Below are 18,402 nucleotides of genomic sequence, written 5' to 3' on the forward strand. Positions count from 1 at the left end.
TGTTCCTTCAAATATGAAAATTAGATTTTTGGGTTTGCATTGCAATTGTGTCATAACTGGGTATTGATGATTGATCCATCTCCTGCCTTTTCACAGAAGCCCATTTTTCTGTGACAATGGTGTAATTTAATAGTTGCTGAATGGAAGACAAAAGGCCAGGCAAGGTAAATAGGTGAACCAGAGATGTCACACAAAACAGCTGTTTTCTAGTCCAGACTGGAACTGAAATAAAGCAAGAAGTTTAAAGTTTTCAGGTATTGTCCCAACAGGAAGAACAGTTCATACGACTTCTACCACAAAACACAATTTGTGGTCAGTAAAACTCACTATGTTACATAATTTTGAAAGCAGAAAACAAGAGATATGGTTGATGATTTGCAGAAAATACACAGAAAAGATAAAAATCACCTCAAATGTATGAGCAAGCTCCTTCTCATATATAAAGGCTCAGTGGAGGTATCAGTTTTACTCAGCTGACAGGTCCTCATTTCATTAAAACAGGTATCTTTTCTTTAAAACTATTAAATATCCATAGCCACCCATCAGACTATGTACACACACACCAGTTTTAAAAGTTCCTCTCATTTTAAATGAGTAGCTAGATATTTTCATACACGAACACACGCAGAGCTTTAAGTCAAAGAACACACAGATCATCATACAGACGAGGAGCACGTGCAAAAACAGGGTCACAAAGTCTAACTAAAAATCACATGCTAAAAGTAACTGACTCCTTAAGACAAGAGTATAGAGCAAAACTGCGCATGGAAGGTCACTCCTGATTGCAAGTAGGTGATGCATCTCATCAAACGTCTCTGTAAACCTACCAGAGGGCTAGAGCTTATAATGGCATGGAAAAACAATACTGAACTGTCAACTAGGGCACTACCCAGAACATATCATCAAGTATATTGATAATGAGGTCCCTTCTGCTGGTCAAAACCCAAGTATTAGTGTATTTCAAATTCGATGCCCATTGGAAAAACAAGCAGCATTAAAGCTTTAGCAAAGCTTTAAGATCATGTACTTTGTAGCTGCAATACCTTGCAATGCTTTCTCAGACACTTCAGTTGACAGTACCGTGGCAAGATTTTTTCAAAGAATAAATAGAGTTCAAAATTTTGAGTACAAGAAATTGCAATTGCCAGACAAAGTCAGAGGGACTACAAAGCACAGGAAAAAAAAAGGACATAATCTGTCAAAACATGGATTTATCAGAATTAGCACTTTGTCCAGAACTAGTCGTCAAGGTACTTAGAGAATAATGCAAGACAGTCACAGAAAACTAGAAAATTACAAAATCTTGTCTAATACTTGATAAAATTCCATTTAAAATATTTACCTTATTTTGAAACTGTTAAATTACTATCCTAATCCAAAGCAAGGAATACTTTCCTGGGTTACAGAACTTAATTGTTATTGCATCTATTATTTGACAAACTGCTGATTTTGGCTGGGATAGTTAATTTTCCTTATAGTAGCTAGTACGTGGCTATGTTTTGGATTTGTGCTGGAACTAGTGTGGACAGTACAGGGACGTTTCATACAGAAAGTCAAAGCCTTTTCTGCTTCTCGCATCACCCCACCAGCGAGCAGGATGGGGGTGCACAAGCAGCTGGGAGGGGACACAGCCAGGACAGCTGACCCCAGCTGACCAAGGGGATTTCCACACCATACGGTATCATGCTCAGTATGTATTTTGGGGAAAGAAAAGGACAAGGGGAGACGTTTGTAGTGATGGCATCTGTCTTTCCAAGTAATGGGTACCCGTGATGGAAGCCTGCTGCCCTAGAGATGGCTGAATGCTCACCTGCTGATGGGAAGCGGTGAATGAATTCCGCGTTGTGCTTTGCTTTTGCTTTACCAGTTAAACTGTCTTTATCTCAACCCGCAAGTTCTCTCACTTCTTCTCTTCTGATTCTCTCCCCCATCCCACCAGGGGAAGTGAGCGAATGGCTGCGTGGTGCTTAGTTGCTGGCTGGGGTAAAGGATGACACAAACTCACTACCTTTTTGGTGATTGTGTTGAAATAATGATGAAAATTAACACTACTTAGAGACGATACGCTCCCAGTTAGCAGTATTCTATCCTAATACACGACATTGGAATCTTTCAATTCATGCTTAAAAGCTTAATTAAAGACATTACTTATACCAATACTTAAAAATAAACTCAAGGAATACAAGTACTATAATTATAGACAACATGCAATACGTTTTATGCTATAACTAGCAACCCTGGGAGTGGGAGTTTGGCTGCAGATAACTCAAGGCGGGCAAATATTGTTACATGCATACATTGGAAGAGAAAATACATTAAACGTACTACTGTTTATATAGTTTTATTTGGAATATTATTGATCCTGTAGAAGCGTTTCTTTGCCAAGAGAAATGCTTAAAGGAAGAAAAATTATCACAGTGACCAAAGCCACAGGAACACTCACGGAAAAAAAAGTGCTTGTGTTACACTCGAGAAAGCACAATATATAAACATGTTAAGTAGCATAGAAGAGGAGCAAACTTCCGCTCTTTATTTCCCTACTAAAGATAAAGGGATGCACACATAAGAGATGTAATGTGTCATAAATGAATGCAGGCTTATTCTAAAAGAACTGAGCTGTAAGCTTAAGGTCCTTCACTAATTACCATGTATGAAACTTGTAAACATTCCCATAGAGTAGGTCAACAACCTTTTTTTTTTTTTAAACATTTAACACATTTGCCATCAGAAACAGAGCACTGAAGATTAGATGGACTATCCATTGGATCTACAACAACAAAGCTCACAATTCTCAAACAACTCCTGATCAGCAACAAAACATTTCACAGGTACCTAGAGCTTCCATAAGGATTACAAGAAAACACCTATTATCCCAACCGGCTATTATCATAGTAAAGTTGTTTTGTTCAATGCCAGTTAGAAGGAGAGCTGAGAACAGCAGGTGGATGCACAAGGGAAGTTCCCCATCTCAAGCAGAACTTGTACAGTGACCAGAAATCCCCACACATGACCCTTGTCTCCATCAGCTGCTCTATCAGCACCATGAGAGCTCAGCCGAAGTCCAGGCATTCTGGAGAGAGAGACCCAGCTGCACTTACTGGCTGTGTTCGCTCCTTTGCTTTCAAGGAACTGAGCTGCTGCCAGAAATACCTTTTGGCTGTTCTTCAGATAACCCAAATTTGTAACTGGAAATAAAAGCCAGTTTTCACTTCCCTGCACTTGGAGAAACTGCACTGCTCCCAACTGCTGCTGAAAGTCCGGCACCCAAAGTATGAGAACTACTTCCCTATGTGTAGACAGAATGTAAGGTTTAAACACAATGCTTAAATCATACACGAGACGCATTTTCTACCAAAAATTCAAAAGCAAGCTGCATTTCATTCTCAAGTAGTTCAAATTTTTGGACATTCAGGTACTCCAGTGGTTTTATTTAAAGAAGCTTTATTTCCAGCAAACGAGATCAGGTTAGTAGTGGACATTCAAGCTATACGTTTTCAATAAAGTAACATGCTTCTATGCGTATCTGCAGTCTGGATCCAGTCATAACTCCATTTAGATTAAAAAACTATTCCACCAGTTTGTATATGAAACTAGTCTTAATCATAATACAGAAGCGAGGAGAATGGAGGCAGGAGCAAGATAATGGAATTCTTTAGGTAGAAAGGTCCACAATATTTAAAATTTTGGGGTTTTCCATAAAGAAATCTTTCAGCTAAATTTTCATTCAAATGAGCAGTTTTTCATTGGATTATGATACTTCTAAAGCAACATATTCTTCAATTTATTGGAAAACAATTAAGAGCTGTTAGAATCAAAATGAGCCATTATCAGATGGGGAGGGGGGCTGGAAAGCAACCACCCCAAACCCCCACAGCTTAAGAAAGCATGAAAGGAGCGAGAAGCACGTTTTGTCAGTCCTGGAGTGAAGCTCAAACCAGGTGCTTCACAGCACTAATTCCCTGTGAAAGCTGCAGCCCTTGGGGAGTCCAGGGCTAAAGGCTATTGCTGGTGGCACCCATCTCCTACCTACATAACACTGCGGTTTTGAGAACAGAGAAACCAAATAAAGACATTTAACTATTAAAGATTTAAAACGGGAGATTTTAAGGACTGACTGGTAAGGAAGCAGAAAAAAGCCTTCTCTCTTTTTATAATATTTGGCTTAATTTTCACATAGTAAACAACCCAAGGCACTAAAATTACTTCCAGTAACATTCCACATACACATCGTAAGTCTAATGATGATAAAAGTAGATCAACAGTGAATAATCTGTGCACCTAATTATCTGTTCTTTTTTCAAGAGTGGACCGGTATCACCCTGCACATAAGCTGCTGCTTTACAAAGAGTTTTATCAGAAGTCAACTATTTTCTTAGAAGAAATTTTATAAAGCCCCTTAAGAATACATTTGTAATAATATTTAAGATAAGTAAGGACGTATAGCTTATTATATAAAAGGTTTAAAAATAGAAAGTGAAGACTAAAAGTGATAACTGTATAAATACTTTAAAGGCAATGTACCATAAAGAGGAACACAGGAATGCTCATACAGGAAATGACAAGTGAAACAAGCTGAAATGGGCTTGAGCTAATGAAATAAAAAAACCACCTGAAAATTATGGAGAAAATTGACAGGGAAGATAATCAAATAGACAGCGGAAGAAAAAAAGTCTTAACAAGAGACTAGAGAAATGAAACAGATCAAGAACTCTCAGTAAAGCTTTTTGGCACACACACAGTTAATGTGACAGCAAAACCCATTTTTAAACACAAAGCTCTTACTAGAAACCCAAGAGAAAAATCCTCAGTTTCCAAACCGTTACAGTGTACTTGAATTCATTCTCATGGCACAAACCCAAACTTATGCAACAACTGCATTTGAAAACTTTAAAATTGTTTTTAAATACGTATGATAATCTATCTGAAAAAAAATGTGCACTTCAGTTACATTACAGAATATAATTCAAGTGCTTGGTGTAATTCAGAAGGAGATTTATACAATGTAAGTTGAAGAAACCCATGAACCACTGTCTAAACTCTGCCACTTTGGACACTTGGTTGAAATAAGGATCAGCTAATCAAGCCCAACCATCTGCCGCGAGCAGAAGTGCTGTTTCTGAAATACACCCAAACGCCACACACCAACCTCATTCCAGTCAGATACCGCTCACGAGTTACTAACTTGTCAATCAACGTTATCTGTCACACACCTATTATAAATATAATTCAAACAACAACCAAATACCAGAACGTGAATTAACTTGGTTACTTCCCCAGAGTGTAACCCCCTGCTGCTGCCTCTCCTCTCTCTCTGTACATACACTAAAGCCTGGGGGTCACCACTTGCTTTCTGCTGGATGCTTCTGAGTGACAAAATAATAAAATTTAATTATAACACTTAGAATAATTATGCACTGATATCACAAGAATTCATTGAAGAATGCTGGGTCATGCATAGGCTTAGAAAAAGGTGACAATATACATTAGAAAGCACAAAGAGAAGCACCCCACATTGTCTTCTATGGTCAGACTTAAGTGTTTCACACCTTATTGTGACCTAAACCAAATGCACAGCCCCACTGCAAGAACTCTGGGGAAGTTACAAGCACAACTGTATGCACTTTCCAGCTTATGTGAAGCTAACATTTATTTTTAAATTAACAAACACTCCCATTACCTTTCTTTGATGACGACACTAAATCAGCTCTGTAAACTCCCTGTTCTTTTCAAAATTCAAAATAGAATGGGGAATAGGGCAAGTCTATTGAAAAGTCTTTTCGCAGGAAGAGCTTTAACAGTGCGGGCAACTCTTAGCTGAGATGCATACTGAAGTCCTGAATGGCTGATCCACAGCTAAAATCATCCTAAACTGCCACACAGCATTCAAACTTCCAGCAGTCATTACAAGAGATGCAAAAGTATCACCAAGATGTTTTTTGTGGGTTTCTTGCAATTTCTTACTAAATTTAAATAGACAGTAAGTCCCACCCCCTGTGAGTTTTTATTTGTTTGAGAGGGGTGTTGTTTGGGGATTGTTTGTTTTGTTTTCCCTGAAAAACCATACTTTCCAATTTAGTGCATAGCCTTCTTCATTTTTGGCATAAGCAACACTTCCTTAGTCCCATATGCCTGTGAAATTTAGGCACCTCACGTGACGTGACACAGGCAAAAGAAATGACCTAGCACAATAGCAATGTTTCAGGAAAACGTTAAATGCAAAAGCAATATAAGAATTTGGTTCTACAGGCTGTGTGAAGATGCACAGCTTGTACCTTCAATCCAAAAATACAAATTAAAAACCTTCCATGAAACTGCTTAAAAAGTATTTCAAATTAGTAGACTGCTACAAGCCACCAGAAAAGTCCCAAATGATTTTTTTTTTTTTACTTTGCTTTTACAAATTTCACTTTTCATGTATCATTCTTCCTTGTGTAATTTAAAAATAAAATATTTACTTCAGAACATTCAGATCATTATCAGTTACATGAACAATTAAGAAAATTGACATAGAACTGTCCCTTCTGTTACTGATAACAACCCAGAGTCAGATCCCATCCCCAATTTTAACTGCATTTGAAAAAGAAAACTTAATTGGCCAATTATAGCAGAAATGGCGTTGCATTATCTGTACACGCATTAAGGGAAGTGGAATGGACTAAAAGAGGTACAGATGTGGCTTTAAAACATGAGGCACTCAGAGCACCATGTAGCTCAGTTTCATCGCTGGAGACGCAAGGATGCGGGCAGAAGCCGAGCACGGGCTCCGTTGTGCTGTCAGGACCGCGCTTTCACTGGTATGGGGTGTTATCTTGGGCATGAAGATCGGAATATAAAAGTCACCACCAGAGGAGCATCTTGTCTGTATGTGATGTAAATATTCCTGTATCTAATAAATATTGCTCAAATTTGCATGCTTTACAATGTGGCTTCAACAGCTAACAATATTTGATAGCACATGGAAAGAATTAGCTGAAGCTGAAATCAATTATTAAAAGCTTTGAACAGAAAGGGGAATAAAAATTTTCCTCAAAAACCGGTAACACTGAATTTTAATCTTAAAATGTCCTTCATAGCAACAATCACAAAATAGAATGTTTTGATGTATAAATAATAATTGAGCAAAATACACATCTATGGCAATATAATTTAGGTTCCTTGAAAGGGTATGCAAACCACACCATGAGTCAGTAAAACTAAAAAATTCCAATTGTCTACCTTCCTGTAATCTCACGGAATTTTCAGCTCAACAAAAAGTCCCATCCAGACCCATTTTACAGTCATACCCGTAGTTCTAAGTACAGTGTGATCACTTAACATCCTCATTGCTTCCAGAAGCAGAACTTACACATACACTCTTCATACAGGCAAACGATCCATACAAAGGTAAAAATAACGCAAAAGGAGGCATGACAGAGCACACAGAGTAAAAGCAGTAACAAGGTAAAACACACCCTCGGATACAAAGTTATGCACAGTAACTGAAGAGTCAATCAGCATGTCACCGCGTTAAATGTGGCAGGAGTAGTAACTAAGCAACCTTCTTTAAATCTGCTCATGGTCAAGTACTAAAAACACTCCCCCCAAGTTGCTTTAGTCTACACCATTAAAAAGCCATCATCAGTCTATGCCTGGCTGTGTACTGTGGCTATGTCTGGATGCCCTTCAAAACACACAAAAACTTACCAAAATCATACAAGAGACTATACAATAACACAGTCATTTGTACCAATATCAGTCTTTAAACAATTCAGGTGAGTATCTAATACTAATCGATGAAACTCTAAGTAAACATTACACAACCCTATAGATACGAGAGGCCTAGCTTCATTAAGAGTAGAACTGCTGCTTGTTCTTGAGGAAGATGATTTTGTTTCTTCTTTATGAGGCAACACCTCTAGAAAGGATCAGTGGACGGGTTTCAAAGGATTCTGTGTACAACTGGTTAAGCAATGTTAAAGAGCAGCACTGGCTGAGAACTTGCTATGAGCAAGGTGGATGACTGAGCTCCAGGAGTCAGGCTGAGTATCCATGGACTCTGGGTGGCTTGGTAGGAAGGCACAGGATCAGCCCTAACACACAGCTGATTCTCACCTCTTCAATTATTAAACTACAATTGGCTCATATGGGAAAACAGGGAAGAGCAAGCATTTTCATCTCCTTTAAACCTCAGCTGAGGTTTATCCATTTCATGCCAAACCAACAACTATGACCCACAAGCAAGACAAAAGATGTGTGCTGGACACAGGAAATCCCATTCAGAAGATTGGCAAGGGTGCAAAAAAAAAGTTTTGAAGGTCTTTTGCACAGGAATATTTCCATAAAAGTAAAAACTAAAGTGAAATTCTACAAGTAGCTGTAACTTTTTAAATTTAAGCACTGAAAGAGAATTATCACAGTTCATCACTGTGATGGAAGCATCTCTGAAGAAAATGATTAAGGCGTCTACTGTACGTACCTTCCCAGGAAGATTTTACTTACTTCTCACAACAAAGAGTCACTGTACCTTAAACATTCACTAAATTTAAATGTGTTAAAGGATTAAAGGAAATTAATATTTAAATAAACATACATGCTCAGGCGAGTTAAGTTCATCATCCTTAAAAACACCCACAAGATGCGTGTGAAAGTGAAGATTATCATCATACAGAAAATACAGAGGGAATAACCAGATTCATTTTCCACTGCAGTATACGCTAACAGCAAAAAAACAGTATGAAAGGTGACTTTGAGATTTTTAGGTATGCTTTCATAGTCAGGATAGACCAGTTTCAGACCATAATAAAACCCCCAAAAACGGCAAATTGAGCACATGTAAAGGATATCATGCTTGAAATTTATCAAGTTCTTGGAAAGTATCAGAATTCTGGTAAATGATAATCAATCCTGGATTTTTAGACTTTTAACATAATGTTTTTGTTTTTATAATGCAGGAAGATTACCAGAAACATGTTGTAAGGATCTGTGGTAGAAATGACACTGTTCAACATTTTCATAAACACCTCAGAAGATGAATAGCAAGGTCACACGGTTTGTTAATGCAGTATTCATTGTCAGTTTAAAGCTTGTTTAAAAAGACCTACAGAAAAATATCATCATATTGAGCAAATGAATTCAAACAAATAGATATTTCCAAAGGTGATAAATTTAAAGAAACATGGATGAAATAGCTGAATGCACATTCATGAGTACTAGTTTATTCAGAAGATACTTTTAGAGTTGTGTGTTCTATAAAAAACACATCTGCCACAATTTAACTACTGGCGAACTGCTAACAGAATACTAAGAAATGAACGAAACATCCTTTTAGAGTGCCTATTTATTATGTTTTTAATACTGCATGTGGTTCCAGTCACCCATCTTTAACGGTTCGCAAAAAAACCATGGTAAGATTTTAAAAGACTGTAACACCAAAAATTGAGAGTTAACATAGAGGTAAAAGCACTACTAACAGGCATGCTGGCAGCAAACATATTAATAAGTCTGCCTTGGTAACGAAGTGGAAAAGGAAAAAATAAGCACAACACCATAATTTACAATAAGAATACTGCCCTTTGAATTCAAAAAGTACATCAAACTTGATATTGTAATTTTATTAAGTGACATTAAGGCCAGTCACCTATCAGTCCCATGTGCAACAAAGAATGACAGAATCATAAAATAATTTTCAACAGAAGGGACTGTCTTGTTTTTGCTGGTCTAGCCCCCCACCCAAAGCAGGGTGAGCTGGATAAACTTGGCTGCTCATGGCGTGGTCCAGTCAAGTTTTAAGTATCTCCAAGCACAGGTGTTTCACAGCCCATTTTGTAATCTTGCTCCAGTGTTTATCCACTTTCACACCGAAATTTTTTTCTCCTTGTATGCAATTACAATCTGCTGTGTTGCAACATGTATCAGTTATTTTTCACTCAGTCACTGCGGCCCTCTGAGAAGGGCCTGGCTCTGTCCTCTGCATCCTCCCGTCAGTTGAAGACAACATCTCTCTTCAGCCTTCCCTTCCTCAGACCAAACCAACCCAGCTCTTTCAGCCTCCCTTTGTACATCATTACAACAACAGCTACTGTTCCGCATACAGGAGTAACACAGACCAAACTGAGAAACGTGAGCTTTGGACTCTGCTTCCCATTTAATTACAAAATGGATTCTTTTTTTTTTTTAAACTCAGAAACAATTCCTGCAAAGAACTTTGATTTTTTAACCAGTATGGTTAGACAGAAGTATCAAGCCAATTGTTTTTAAAGGAAAAAACCCACATGCTTGTTTCTTTCTAATATGAAAGTACCAAGCTTTTTTCCTTTAAGAAATAAAATGCATACTTCAGGTTTAAATGAAATATGCAGCTCATTTAAAGGTTGTTTACTATGTTTACACATTGACAAAAGGGACTTGACCTTTCACAGCCAAGTATGAAAATATAAAGGAAGTGGAAATGTACCTTGCAATAGCTGGATAGCACTTGATTGCTTTAAGAACCTGACAATAGTACATGGTGACCAGGTAACCTTTCAGCTCCAGATCAAAGGTGGCCCAAGCTCAGGGCAATCAACACCAACAGGCGCCTGATGCTATGATAGCACATAACCCAAACCATCTTTCATCAGGTTTTGACAAGAACGCAAATCTCTGTCTAAATAGTCAGTTATTGACATCACAAAAGCATTACCACTGAACATTTTTAGCCATACACAGTAGAAAAGCACTGTGAAGACAGAATATCAACTACCTTTCATGATAACTCACTCCAGATTAATACATATGAGGAGCACATAGAAAGAACGGACAAAGTTAACATCACATCATCTTTGAAAAAAATCAAATCATCTTTCATAAAATCTTCAGTAACTTAAATAACGACAAATTTGAATCTGTAAAAAAAAAAAAATTGCTGCTCTGGAAGGAAGAGAAGGATGGACACAGAGATTTGAAAGAGGTTACGGCCTACAGGAAGCACCAGTCTGAACTGACAGCATCAGGGTGTTCTCACCCTCCTTCCCACACAACTTTCAGTATGTCTTGCAAAACATCTTGAAAATAACTTTTTAAAAGCATGAACAGACATTACCAATCCCAGTCAGTCAGCAACTAAGTCACTAGAGTAACTTCTGTATTCTGCTAATCCTGCCATTGTAGATCAGAGCACAGTTTTATGTATATTTTGTTCAAATATCTGTCTTTAGCTCATAAAAACACTGGCATTTGAGCTACTTTCTACATTCCTGATAACAGTATTAAATTTTTTTGTTAACAGCATTGAACTGTATTCCTAATGAAAAATGTGTGCCCCCCCAATGAATAAACATTTATAATGTGCCTACAGAACAAATTATTATTATTTTCTACCTGCAACTGCACTCTGCACTCCAGCTACAGTTTTCAGCAAAACAGCTCACAACAGAAAATACTAACTGGTAACTCTGAAGCCTACTGACAAACATTTACTGTTTGTCCTAATCCATGCTGCTTTTACAACCACTTTCTTTGCTTGAAGTGCTGAGATAGAAATCAAAAGGTCCCAATTCCTTCCCCCAAGCCTCATCTAATTTATGTGGATCCTCCTGTCACAGCCTGGAGTGCACTTCCACCACCCCAGGGATTTAGCTGCCAGAAGGGCTCCATAAGGACAAAGGCACATATTGAAAACATGGAAACACCATCCAGCTCTGCTTCTCTCCTTGTTGGAAAAAAAAAAAAGCAGACCAAAAAAAAAAAACCCAAAAAAACCTTAAATATGGAATACCTAATAATCCTCTGTGCTGTCCTAACAACATGTTCATAGCTAGTGACTTGTCTATGCACAAAGATCCTAAAGGAGCTCTCCATGCAGATGACCCTTGACCAGTTGCTTTGGCTCCATCATTTGCTTCACAGTCAGCTACAGAATCACAGACCACAGTAGTTACTCCATGGCCACAGTGGCTGTTCAAATTGAAACTCTAATTTTATTGCAAGCTTTGGATTGCTTCAGTACAAGGTAAGTTTTCAGTTCACCATGATAATGAGTGAGAAGCAGCTCAGCTGATCATTACACACCATCTTTGTACTCCAGAAAGATCAATGCAGCAGTAGCAGAACACAGATCTCCTGGAAAGCCTGTTGCGGGTGGAATAATCAAGGGCTCACTAATTCTCTCACTGAGCCACCAATTTCAGCACAAGCAACTAACATACAGTTATGGCTCCATGTCATTAATTTTCCAAGTGTGGTTAAAGCCCTTTCGGTGCTTTGGTATTTTCCAGAAACAGGTTCAAAGTAATCTTTTGCAGAGCTGATTTCTACACATTGGTCTTGAGCAACTGCCAACAGCCTATGGTTGTGACAAAGGGCAGTCTCACCGTGCCTGAATGAAGAAAGGAGAACAGGTGTACTGATAGTGATCAGGGTCAGCCAACAGGCCAGTGGCTGCTGAACAAGCCCAAGGTGAAGAGGCACACCAAGTCAGGTAGTCAACACATCAGGATCTACATCAGTGAAGTACATGGCTAGATAACCAGTAGCTGCAACCTAGCTGAAGCGATGACCAAAGCCAAGGGTCTGAGCTTCCAGACAACTCCCCAGTGCAAGGGGAACCCCCACAAGCCTTCTCCCGGCTCTCTCCACGGCAGTCTGACTCACGATTCCACGGCTGCACCATATCCAAGATGACTCTGAGCACCAGCAGTCAAATGAACTGCAGACTATGGGTTGTTTGGAGCCCTGACACCTCCTATCCTACAAATATCTCCTGCTCCTCCTCATTGGTGCTGGTGCAGATACCAGTGACAGCAACAACTTCCTGTTCACAAGACTTGTAACAGTATTTTTAAAAACCACCTGCATTTATTTTTCCAACTGTGTTGTTTTGGCAAAGCTGCAAGCAGCCCAGACAATAAAGCTGTCTGCCATTCAGGAGGGGCAGAAGGAAGTGGAGCAAGCTCCAATTCCATGCCAGATCAGAAGATTTCCTTTTTATCCTGCAAACATTACATATTCCACATGGTCTAGGTACAGAAAGAGCTTTAGAATTCACTTCAAAAGCAAGATTGCAGTTTTTATTTTCAAAGAAGTCCTGACAGCGTAGTCCACAAGCCTTCACCAACGTTTTAAAAAATAAGATTGAGGCCAAATATGGTAGCTACAATATAAGGGTAAAATAAAATACAATATAATCTCATAATTTTAAAGATTATATTGAATTAGTGATAAAGCAGTATCTTCTCTGTTACAACAAACTAAAACTACTAGAAACAACTGAGGGGATTATGCTCCCCTCACCCCCATTTGACACTGAAGTTTTAACTCTTACAGATGCAAAGGAGTTACTTCCACTTCGAAATTTAATCCTATGCTGCAACAGACGATCTAAAAGGACAACTAAAAGTAGCATGGATTGGGACAACAGTAAACATTTTTCATTAGGCTTCAGAGTTACCAGCGCATGTTTATGGCAATTAATTTTGTATGCATTGTTCTGACAAGTTTCATTTTGGAGACAGATCAGTACTGGCCACAACAGAGCAGCTAGTGAGATGAGGTACACACCAGAAAACACAGCAGCTTTGCTATGTATGTAGATAAAGAGGATACGCTTCTCCTCTCCCAGCATCAAGAAACTTCTCTTGTCTCTGATACGAGAGACCTATCTAATTCTCTACCACTTGAGAGATGCAAAACAACCTGAGTTATTCCTTAATTGCTTCCAAGAAAGTCCACTCTCATCAACCATTAAAACCCAACCACACAAAACCAAAAAACAAATACCGAACAAACCACAAAACCCCTTAACCTCTATTCTCCAGTGCACCAAAAATTTAGGTCTTAGGAATGTAAATTTCAGAACAGTTTTTAAAATCTGCTGTTTCCACAATTATGTATTTAACTGGAACAAACACAGGGATGATAAATTTGAGAAGAACCTTGTTATCGCATTGAGAAAAAATAATTATTGTCGTTCATCACTATAACATTTCATCATTCTGATTCCAACATCAAGTCATTTCCTGACTTGCACCTTTAAAAGATGGTGCTTCTCCCCTTCCAGAAGGCATCATTTACCAGAGAATTAGGGTGATTTCTGCAGAGTGAAAAGCAAAGGCCTGTCTACTGGTCAGGCAGTGGCATTTATATTCCCTTGACAACAAGCACAGTCCCTATTCTAACTCTAGGGATTTTATCACATTCCCCCCCACCCACAGACCAAAATCAGAGTCTTCTAGAATACATCCAGTCACACTTGAGACAGAGAAGGAGACAGCTCTTTTAAAAGGGAAAGAGAAATCATGATTTCTTAAGACATGAAAACCAGAATTACTGCTTAAAAGGAACAGGCTTCTGAACACTTGGGTTTTTTTAAACTTTCAAAGCAAAATTTTTTCAGTGTATTGAATACTAACAAAAAATATTCTTTTCAGTACTAGCACTGAGCCTACACCAGTGAAAGCTGAGAAGCAAAGGTAATTGAGAAGGGTATCAGCTGTGTTTCCTGCATATAAATGCCATTGTTCAAGATGTGCTGATCGCAGCTAATGCACGTTCTGCTTTCATAAAAAGTTTAAACCAAAACCACCTTAAGGAAGACATTAAAAAAAGCCACCTTGGTTGGTTAACAGCCAGCATAAAAATACACCAAAAAACCCCATAGCAATGCAAAATTTTACAAAATGCAAAAATACAGAAAAAGCTCCACAGTCACACACAGTAAGTATTATGCAGAAGTGTCATACCAACACGTATTTTCCCACTGAATTACATAAAACGTAGATTAGCAATGCATTAATTTTATAAACCGAAGCCAATATATTATGTGAAGAAATTTAACATTCAAAACTGCTCAAAACGATAGGCACATAAGAGCTTGCTTGTTAAATCCAAACCGCATCTCTTCTAGGAAATGCTTTCTGAATACATAAAGGATATTTTCATAATAAATGTCACGTCTCTTCCCTCCCTCTTCTTCCCCAACAACACTCCCAATTCTTTTACAAGCTGCAGAGGATTTTAAAGGAGCTCTATCTGAACGATTCACACAAAAAAGGCTTTGGAAGCACAGCCAATGTTTGCCCTTATTCTATAGAAATTGTATAGGCATAACTTGGCTCTTCCCTCCCCCCACTCTGTACCTTTCTGGGGTAGTGACTTCACATCCTTTGACATCACCACAGCTTGAAAGGGGGATGGGAGAGCTACAGCAGAAAGCAGTAAAACCTGCTTTTAACTATGTATGCAATGCCTCTACGAATTCTCAAAGGTTCCCCCAACGCATTTAACAGCAAACGGGTTTTGATCTCCCCCGTTTTTCCTGCAGCTGGAACAACCCGCCAGGGACGGGGCTACAAAGGGCCTTCCTGCTCCCCTCAGCCAGCACCACAATAGCCATTTATTAGCTCGGCAGAGGGTCGCGATTCACTCGCACACGCACAATAACTCACCTCGAATATGCAAAAGGGCCACGGGCTGGAACGGCCCATTGGAATTGGCTGCGTCAACCACCATCCTGCTGCCAGCTCTGTTACATGTCAACATCGAGGCTCCGGCAGGCAAGGCGGTGTATTCCTTAAGGCAAGAAACCAGCCTCCATTTTAGTTTAAAAAAAGACAGAAACTGAAGCGCTCTGCAGCTGGAGGGAACTGGCTAGTTAGTGATGTCAGCGGGCGGGCGGAGCCCCATTGGCTAACGGCAGCAACTTAAAATGACACCGAGGAGGCCGCAAATGAGCGGAGGCCGGTGCGGGGCTGTCACCGCGCCCAGCGCTGCTGCGCCGGCCCCGGGAGCGGCCCGGACCAGCCCCGCGCCTCCCGCCCCCAGCAGCAGCCGCGCCTGGCAGAGCGCAGCCTAAGGGGTGACGGCTCCTCTGCCTTTTTTCCTTTAAAGACCAGGAAGATCTCATTGCGGCTCTGTTATTAATATTTCCACCGCAGATAATATTCAGTACACACCTGCTAGAAAGACCACATGCCTCTTTTTTTTTTCCTGAAAAAGCCAAAAGCTTCATCTTCAGTAAGGCTGACAAGAATTAGCAAACTGCAGTTCCACTTGACCACGGAAAAACACAGCACTAAGAGAAGCATCTACAACTTCAGCTTTCAAGAGTCATATTAGAAAGTGATTTACACTGAGAATTGTTAGTGGTAAGCAGCCTTTTCTTCATCATACGAGATCTGCACATTTACTTTCACTATGAGCTATGTGAAGGACCATCTCGTCTCTAAGGTACTGCACCTCTGGGGGTGATGTGCAGAGAAACAGGCAATGTTATACTTGTACCGTCTCCACATCTTTCCTTCTTCCCAAATCCTGTTTGTACCAGTGTGGCACCTTTAAATATTGAGATTACCTCATCTATGACACTGCTGTAAATTACAGCTGCTCAAGAAAGGAGTGCATGGAGAGAAAAAAAAAAAAAGACCTTTCAATTAGTTCATTTGCTCATGAAAATTTGGAACAAAAACAAATTATAGGACATATGCATACCTGGTTAAAAAATTATATCACACTACAATAGTTCGCTGTGAAAGGTGAGTTAGAGCTGCACTAAATATTATTGAATTTGATGAAGGGAAAAGACTAACTGGGATATCAAAAAGAGGAATACTATCCATAAGACACATGAAGAAATCAATTGAATTTACTGATTGCTGACAAGACCCAATTTGAAGTAGCATCTCCTGCACGTCACAGTTGAAGGAGGATATAAACCTGACGAGAAAGCCCAGAGATGACCAACGTAGAAAATACTACTCAGTTAAAAAATAAATAAAGCTGCTCTGTTTAGTGCAATTTGTTTCTTTTTAAGTAGGCCAAACATAACAAGGGATACAAATGTAGTTGATCCTGCTTTTGAGATCAAAATGGACTACACAAACTTCTGATGCCTTTTAAAAACTTCTCCATAAGACTACAGAGATTCAAATCATTTGTCCTGCAGTCTAGGCAAAACCAGGGTAGCTATATCATCAAACATGTCATGTTTTATATCAGTATATCCCTTGGGTTTACCTTAGATGTGGAGTTAGTCTTATAAAACAAAAAGCTACCACAGAGATATGCCTTTAAGAAAGCTCGATTTACAAACATAAACAAGACTGACCTCAAACAAAGTTTTCTACAAGATCTTGATGAAGGAGGAAAAAACCTGAAGAACAACTTGGATAATTTTGTGCAGTATTTTCAGGTGCAAATTTTGTTTCTTTTCCCCCCATCTAAAGTACAATTAGACTGTTCTACAGTAAATAAGGCACAGTATGAGGCAGCAAAAATTAGGTTTAAATTCCAGTTTATCTGGAACCACATATAATTAAGAAGCGGCTGTTCTACCTCTTCTCCTCTCTTTAATGAGCAACTGCTGCTTCTGTCTCATTGAAACTCCCTGCAAAGATTAAAATGGATTTGAAGACTGCTGGTCCAATGGCACACAACTACTGTACTGGAACACAACAGGGCAAAAAGGGAATATTCTTTTAGTTACAGTGTCATTTCCTATTTTATAAATAAATATGGTGTGAATAGTTGGAGGTTCATAAGCAAATTTTAGGTAATGGTTTAAGAATTAACCCCCCTACATTCTTCACTTAAGAGAGTAAACGTGACATTCGCAACATGAGCAGTAGTGCTGGCAGAACACTCAGTCACATTCAAGTTTTCTCTTGCAAGACACACATATCCTGCTCTCATTTCTTCCTCTTTGCAGGGCTGTGTTACATCTCAGGCCAGTACTTCATACACTACCATGAAACCAGTTCAAACAGCCATAATTCAAGTATATTTCTAGTGTGCTTCTGACAGGATGCTAGTGGAGCTGAAGAACTTCCATCTTTGTATGACCTTTTGCTCATTCATCAAATAGGGTATCTTCTCACCAGTTGTCCAGGTTGAGAGGCACATTCTGCTCAGGTTTGTAATACCCTCCCTCTGTTTCAGCCTTAAAATATTTGATTTATTACCAAAGGAAAATATGTACGTAAGTTGAATTATTTTGAGTAACTTCATTAGGGAAATAAATTGTAAAGAAAATTGAGTTAGGAATTGATTTACTAATGAGAAGGGAAAGAATATTAGTGCAAGTGGAATGGAGCTAATGAATATCAATGGGAGGAAGAAGAGGTTACTTGAACAAATTTATGAAGACACTTCTATTTCAAGAGAATCAAAAGCCATATTAACTTCAGCTACCCATTTTTTGAATTAAATGAATGAAAAAGACCCATATTGACAGTATACCAAACTGTAGCCATTAAGGCTTCCTCTGAACCCTGCTCATCACTTCTAACTTCCTGATGACAGGAATGAAGGAAAATCCTATAAAGTTCTCATGATATAATTAAATGTGTTACATTTACGATCCACCACTGTAACTGATGACTTCTCTTTATACTGGAAGGCTATGTAGTATTTCTTTCAAAACAAACACTCCATTTGGGTTGTTATTTAAAA

The 18,402-nt window shown here is 38.9% G+C and overlaps 1 protein-coding gene across 4 annotated transcripts in view; it reads right to left on the bottom strand.

Annotated features, from left to right (window-relative positions):
* PPP2R5C (protein phosphatase 2 regulatory subunit B'gamma) overlaps positions 1 to 18,402 on the bottom strand; it is an 84,857-nt gene that overhangs the window by 38,599 nt on the left and 27,856 nt on the right. Inside the window, exon 1 of one of the 4 annotated variants that reach the window (XM_021292367.2) lies at positions 15,402 to 15,733. The exons of the other annotated variants lie outside the window; for them this stretch is intronic. Within the exon in view, the coding sequence (XP_021148042.1) occupies positions 15,402 to 15,495 (94 nt within the window). The 5' untranslated portion in view covers positions 15,496 to 15,733. Of the gene's footprint in view, positions 1 to 15,401; positions 15,734 to 18,402 lie in introns of those variants that run through there. 4 annotated transcript variants of the gene reach the window in all.

This window comes from Columba livia, chromosome 5 (assembly GCF_036013475.1).
Source record: "Columba livia isolate bColLiv1 breed racing homer chromosome 5, bColLiv1.pat.W.v2, whole genome shotgun sequence".
In the NCBI taxonomy this organism is placed as follows: Eukaryota; Metazoa; Chordata; class Aves; order Columbiformes; family Columbidae; genus Columba; species Columba livia.